The sequence below is a fragment of the Octodon degus genome, unplaced genomic scaffold (genome assembly GCF_000260255.1).
Source record: "Octodon degus isolate 3935 unplaced genomic scaffold, OctDeg1.0 scaffold00047, whole genome shotgun sequence".
Classification (NCBI taxonomy): Eukaryota; Metazoa; Chordata; class Mammalia; order Rodentia; family Octodontidae; genus Octodon; species Octodon degus.
The window spans coordinates 8,636,232-8,643,305 of record NW_004524623.1 but is presented as its reverse complement, the minus strand read 5'-3'; the positions used below and the strand labels follow the sequence as shown (position 1 = coordinate 8,643,305).

General features: G+C 39.2%; 1 protein-coding gene across 1 annotated transcript in view; it reads right to left on the bottom strand.

Moving 5' to 3' along the window:
- Window positions 1–7,074, bottom strand: part of Lgr5 (leucine rich repeat containing G protein-coupled receptor 5) — a 78,543-nt gene that overhangs the window by 15,358 nt on the left and 56,111 nt on the right. The window contains exons 6-10 of the mRNA XM_004632215.3: window positions 6,502–6,570; window positions 4,142–4,213; window positions 598–669; window positions 245–313; window positions 39–110 (exon numbers count right to left, since the gene is read on the bottom strand). Coding sequence (XP_004632272.1) covers window positions 39–110; window positions 245–313; window positions 598–669; window positions 4,142–4,213; window positions 6,502–6,570 — 354 coding nt within the window. The remainder of the gene's footprint in view (window positions 1–38; window positions 111–244; window positions 314–597; window positions 670–4,141; window positions 4,214–6,501; window positions 6,571–7,074) is intronic.

Below are 7,074 nucleotides of genomic sequence, written 5' to 3'. Positions count from 1 at the left end.
GCCTGTTTACACAGCGTTATTGCCTTACTGATACGCACAGCACTTGCAGGTTGGGTAACTGATCACAGACGGTTTGAGGAAGAGATGAGATTTGTGCTCCAGTTAAAGTCCTGTCAAAACACAAATCAGACATCGTTCTTTCAGTCTTGCTTTGCGCAGTGACCTATTTTGACTCGTTGAACAGGTCAGGCTCCCACGTGAGTGGGTGCTCCGGGGAAGGTTAAGAGACGGCTCGCGCACTTACAGACTCTCCAAGTTGGCAGTTCCAGTTAGGTCAGGAAATTCAGTGATTTGTGAAGCACCATTCAAAGTCCTAGGAGGAGGAACATGTATGTGTTACTGGGAGAAGATTCTAGAAAGAGGTAATTTAAATTGGTATTTTTAGAGTTCTTCAACAGGGAATATGCATTTGGTCTTCATACCAGTCACGCAGGGTGGGAGACGGGGGGAGAAATGTGCTCTATAGGACTTTATTTATTTTAATTTTTAATCTTTCATTGGTAGCAGGAATTGAACTCAAGGCCTTGCGTTTGCCACACAGGTGCTTGTGCTGAGCTACATCACTGGCTGTGCTCTGTAAGAAATACAGGTACTTACAGTGTTCTTAGTTCAGGTAAATGCTGAAAAGCAGATCTTCCAACAAATTGGATGGGGTTCTCATAAAAATGTCTGAAAAAAATCCCAAAACCAGTTTCTTAGTGCAGAACTTGAATGATGAATATCTGTTCAAATTTTCAATTAATACACTAAATATATTTATGTAATTTTGATTATACCACATTATATAACTTTTCTGATTATTTGGTTCCAGGAAAGCCTTGAAACTATTTTGATTCACATGATGAGGCTTTTGGTAAGAAACCCATACTATACAAAACTTAAAATTTCTAATTTTAAGGCAGATAGAAATAATAGTTTAGTAAAAAAGCAAGGAAACAAGGGGCTGGGGAGATGGCTCAGTAGACTAAGTACTTCCCTGGCAAACTCAAGGGCCTGAGTTCAATCCCCGGTCCCCCCCCCAAAAAAAAAAAATAAAAGCAGGGAAACTGACTACATCTAAAACCCTTTTCTGAGCCAGGTGTGATGACATGTGCCTGTAAGGAGGATCACCATGAGTTTGAGGCCAGCCTGTACTACATAGTGAGTTCAAGTCCAGCTGGTGAGCCTTTGACGTAAAAAAATCTTTTTTTTCTTCAAAGAGGTAATTTAAGGTGCTAGTAATTGCTATTATTAGAGACAATAGAATTAATTTACTGGAGGTTTTATCTTTCAGTCAAATATTGTATAATATCCACATGGGTCTTTTAAAATTATTTGAGAAGAAATGAGTTACTTGGAGTTTTGCCTCACATTAGAATGTCCTTGAATTAATTATTGCTCTAAAAGAGGAGATGGTGCTAGAATTTATAAACTATTTTATTTTGCAGATGATTTCAAGGTATGTGAAATGTATTTGAATTCAGCAGAGTCCCTCATGTACTTCTTTGCTGAACCATTCTGTTAATTTAATTAAATTTAACAAATTCATAGCTTTACTATGCACAAAATATGAAGGTAGGTATTGTGAGGATTTAATGACTTATTTATCAAACAAATGGTCACTGGATATCTACTTGGCCCTTGATGTTATTCTAGTTATTGGGGATGGGAATAGGAATGATAAAATGCTCTCACTCTAAAGGAGCTTGGAATCAGTTGGGATTAAACAAATATATGGCAGCACATTACCTCTGTTTGACAGAGCATGTCCATATTTCTGTATCTGTTTCAACCTGTCCATGCAGCAATTTTGACACATAGAGTAAAGATGTTTCCTTTACTTTTGGAAGAGAAAGTTGAGCTACCTTCAAAGGCTCATTGCCCCAGAGTTTGAATCTTTTTACTTGTTCAACTGAGATAATAATTCTTCTTTTTTTAAAAAAAATGCATTTAGTACAGGGTCTACAGGGTCTCACTACACAGATTGGACTCATAGTGATCCTCCTGTTTTCAGCCTCCCAAGTGCTGGGATTATAGGTGTGCGCTACCATGCCCAGTCTCAATCACCATCTCAGCATGACCCAGGGGCGGGGTCGGCAAGGCAGTCTGGGGATCGAACCCCAGCTGCTGCGCTCTGCCTAAGCAGGTGCTTTTAGTCTACTGAGCTATCTGGCTGACCCTTCAATAATTCTTAGTTGTAGGATTCATGTAAGAATTAAAACAGCTAGTACATGTGCAACATGTACCACAATTCCTAGAATACACCTCTGTACTCTCTGGTGTCTTACTCTTTGATCCTTTCTTTCCCCTTGAGATTAGACAGAGTAATCAAAAGAGCTGGAACTGGGTTATATGCTTTCTGATTTAAAAATGTGGTTTTCTTCATAATGTCACATTATCCTTTGGCTATAAAATATGCTTACAGGAATATAATTGTATTCATACACACTTACAAATGTATGTACCCTGGGCCAGTATGAATGCATGTACTTGCATGCATACGGGAGAAATATTGTCAGTACGAACAAGGAGTTCTGTGTCTGTCAGGAGAGAACTGCCTCATATGTTCAGGGAATATTAAGAAAAACCTCATGAAATGGCATTTAAAATGGACCCAGGAGACAGAATTTCAACCAGCATAGTAAGGGGACAGACTCACAGGAACAAAGGAAATAAACAGCTTCTTTCTATGCACATAGCTTAGTTGATCTGATGTAGGACCCTGTGGCAGTAGATGGAGACCAGCTTCCTCCACTGGAAAAACTGAGAAGTAATGGCTGGCAGAGAGGCAAGAAAAGAGGGTGTGGATAAGATAGGAAGTGCTGAGGTGACTGAGAAGACACCGAGGCATGAACGGAGGTGGTGGTAGGGCTAGGAAGGGACTGGTAACAACACGGTGGAGAGGAATGCAGGTACAAAGCGAGGAGAGTTCCAGAAAGAAAGTGGCCTGCACTACAGAATAGCAGATGGAAGCTCAAATATTTGTGAGGGGCCGTTAGCACTCCTCGGTACCTTTTAGCCAGTCAAGAGACTGATTAAAAAATAGGCCAGAGGCAGCAGGGAAGTGGAGCCAAGGTGATGCAATTTGCCAACCTCTTAATATACTAATGCTCTCTAATCATGAAGACCACTGTCTATCGGTCAGTACACTTCAAACCATTAGTTTGCCAAAATATTGCCACAGCACTTCCAAAATGATGAATGTTCTTGGTCATTCATTCACAACAAATGACACATGCTTCCAGAAAAGGTTTGGATCCACTGGCTCGGGAAAAACATGTGACAAGAAGCAACCCTAGAGTGACATTCAAAAGTTGTCCTTACTCTTCTGTGTATCTGATGCCTCTCACCACTGATCCTGGGCCAGTACTGTGGGGCAAATCTACCTTGGTTGGGTATATCGGCGTATTTTACCTGAGGCAACCTAATTAGTATGTATTTTATTTTCCTCTGTCTATCATCAATTTCTCTGTGTTAAACGTAAAAGAGATTTAGATCATATAACTTTTTGGGGGCCGGGGAGATGGCTCAGTAGAATAAGCGCTTCCCTGGCAAGCGCAAGGACCTGAGTTCAATCCCTGGTTCTGCAAAAACAAACAAACAAAGAAACACAAAAAGAACATATAACTTTTCTACAATGACATCCTAGTTTGTATAAATGTCACTCAAGATATGGCTTGGTGTGCAGAGATTTACCATAAAACAATATTCCCTCCACCCCACCCCATAGCAACTTAGGCAGGAGTCTATTATTTGCAAAGATCCCTCTTTGTAAAAGATGATTTATGTTTCTTGTATTCTTGAGTTGAAATCCTGAACGACAATGTGGGCTTTATAGTGATGATCTAAAATTCACTTTATTTCTTAGAGAACAAAGACAACTACAAGCATTTACAAACTCAATTGTAAAATGCAACAAGACACCTGAAAATACCAGGCATAGTGCAATATACACTGTAGACCCCCAAAATGTTTTAAACATATTTGTTCAGTGCTCAATGAAAACCTGCTAAATATCTCCATATGTGAGTCTCCGTGCAGATTAATACTATGACTCAGACAGAATTTAGGCAAATATCGAACATTCATTGCATTATATTTATAAGTGCAACCTACCCTAGGTATCAAGATGCACAAACCCAAAAACATTTTGGTTACTTACATTGTAATAAGAGAAGGGTTGCCTACAAATGCTTTCTCAGGTATTGACCTGATATTGTTGCTATGAAATCCTCTAGAAAGAGAGAAAAAAATGTATAGGAAATCATGTGTTGGTAAAGTTATTTATTAGCCCTTCCCACCCCCTACTGTGGCAATAATTAGCACCTCTAATTACCAGTGGACATTTGAGGATAAATCCTGCGGGGATTTGACTGACCTTATCAGATACAAAAGTTACATTTCTTGTTATATAGGTCTTGCTTTATCTTAGTCTTAACCATCCAGCAGAAAAGTATAAAAACGAAGTATAAAAAGTAAAGCCATATTAATACGTTGAGTTGTAAAAGGCTCAAGTCAACAACTTCTGACATTGCCAGTCTTACGGAAAACCCACTACTGTTATGGACTACTGGACTGTATTGGAATATTTTGCTGAATTCACATACCTACACTATTTAAATGACAATGGAATACCCTTCTCTGACAAAACTAAGAAAAAGAGGGGATACAAATGAAGGACCATTTTTATCTGTATATTCAAAATAGTTAGGATAGATATACAGCTGCATTCTCTTAATCCAATGAATAGAGAGATTTATTCTAATAGTGTGTGTGGACAGGATACCATGTCTGCATCTTGTACAATGAATAACCACTAAGATAACAATATGCAATGTATTAATTATTGAAACTGTGCTAGTAATCAGTTTTGAAACTATCTCATTGCTATTTGTTTCTCAATAAAATTATTAAAAAATAACTAGAGGACAAAATTAAATGCTTCTCTCTTTAAAACTTGGCTATCTCCATTGACTCCCAAGAATATGGACAAGGAACAGAGATTCTGTGGTTGTCCTTTGCAGAAATTTATGATCTAACATTATAAAAAGAAAATTCATATGTTAATATCCAATAGAGTCTGAGGAGTAGAAACTATCTTTGGAGAGAGGATTAGGACTGCTTCTTACCCCATTTGGAACCAGAAGAGAAAATCGACTTAAGTTGGAGTGGAGTAGAGATTTAAGTAATCTTCTTACGAGGACAGAATGTCCTGAGCCTGTAATAACAAACTGATTTTCATCTGTCAGGGTAAAGCTGTCTGAATGCACAGGACCAGAGCCCATGACCTCTGGGTCTTACATAGGCTGATGGCTCTATGAGATGGGTGGTGGTCTTTGGGCTGCCTGACCCAGTACAGTGAAGACCCTAGTAGGGCCATGGGTGGCATTTCCTGAGGCAGACTGCTGAAGGATCATTTCATATAAAGAAGCCTCCATGTCTACCTTCTTTGTTTTTTTTTTATGTATTTAGTATAGGGTCTACAGGGTCTCACTACACAGATCAGACCCATAGCGATCCTCCTGTTTTCAGCCTCTGAAGTGCTGGGATTACAGGTGCATGCGCCATCATACCAGTCTCAATTGCTGTCCCAGTGCACCCTGGGGGCAGGGCTGGCATGTCTGTCTTCTTTCGCTGTGTGTCTTATTTCTCACTGGCAGGGTAATAAGGTTCCAGGTTTATTTTTCTATGTAAGTGTAAGAACATGGCCTCTTTATGTTATTTATTCTGTTTAGATGCAAAGAAAAGCTAGTTAACTTTATCTTCTGTGATATATACATGTAATCTAATGGGCAAGAGTTAGCTTTCTTAGTAAACCTGTGTTTTTAAAAATTAAGTAAGGCTCATGCAGCATTTCAGGGATATTGTGAGTAATGAAAAGTATATGAAGGTATCTAGAATTATACAAAGCACATATAACTCTATTCATCCAGTTCTATGTTATGTAAGCTAGAAAAGTTGGGCTTTTTAGAAATGCTCAGCAATAGCTGAATTTAGTTATATTTCTACAATCTGCAAAATATATACACGTGAGGGGAATATGTATGCTTTAGAAAAAGATGCAAGAATATGACTTAGAGAAGTGTGAAGTATCTTTCAACATAGGTAGATGAGTAATCCATCATAAATTAAAACTGAGGGCTGGGAGATAGCTCAGCAGGCTAAGCACCTGCCAGGCAAGCACACAGACCCAGGTTTGATCCCCAGTACTGCATGCTATACAAGCCCTGAAACCATGCGCAGTGGTGCACATCTATAATCCCAGCACTGGGGAGGCTGAGACAGGAGGATCACTACAAGTCTGAACTGCATAGCGAGACCCTGTGTGAAAAGAACAAATTAAAACTGATATTCGCTGATGATCACCAGTTAAAGTATGTTTCAAGTGTACTTTTTAACCATTACTTACATAGGCTTTAAAAATTTTCCTATAAGTCACATTATGTACAACAATCACACATATGGTCAAAATACATTCACAAAGAGTAAAGTTCTTCTACTAAAACTGTCCTAACTACTTACAGTTCCTTAAGGTTCGAGAGTGTCCTGATCGCAATGGGAAATTCATCGAGGTTATTGTAATTTAAATCTCTGAAAATGAGTAAATAGTATTTTCAGTTAAAAACTCAAATATGTAAAGTATATGGTTAAAAACTCAAATGTATGAAGATAATATGCCATTCCAGCGGACCCATATCACCAGTAGAAGTCCTGCTTTCTCTTCTTTAGCAGAGGTTGTCCTGGCTTGCTTACTAACAGTCCCAAAGCCTTTGCATGAAAATGGCCTGCTCAGGAGAAATTTCAGAGTCCAAGTTCATTGGCCCTGGAGCATTTGAAACAGGGAGGGACGTGTAGTTAACTTCCACATGGGACGGAGGCTTGCTGGGGTGTTGACCATGAGCTGGCAGAGTTCTTCATCTGAATTTGGTTCACTATATTGCCAGCTTGTGCTTGCATGCTTAAGACTCCTGGATTACATCCCTATTCCTGTTCTCTCCTTCCCTTCTTGGAGATGCAATACTGTAGAGGGCTACACTATCCCTCACGCCTGTGGAGAACCCGTATTTCTCTCAGTCTGAAAGTTCCAGGATGAGA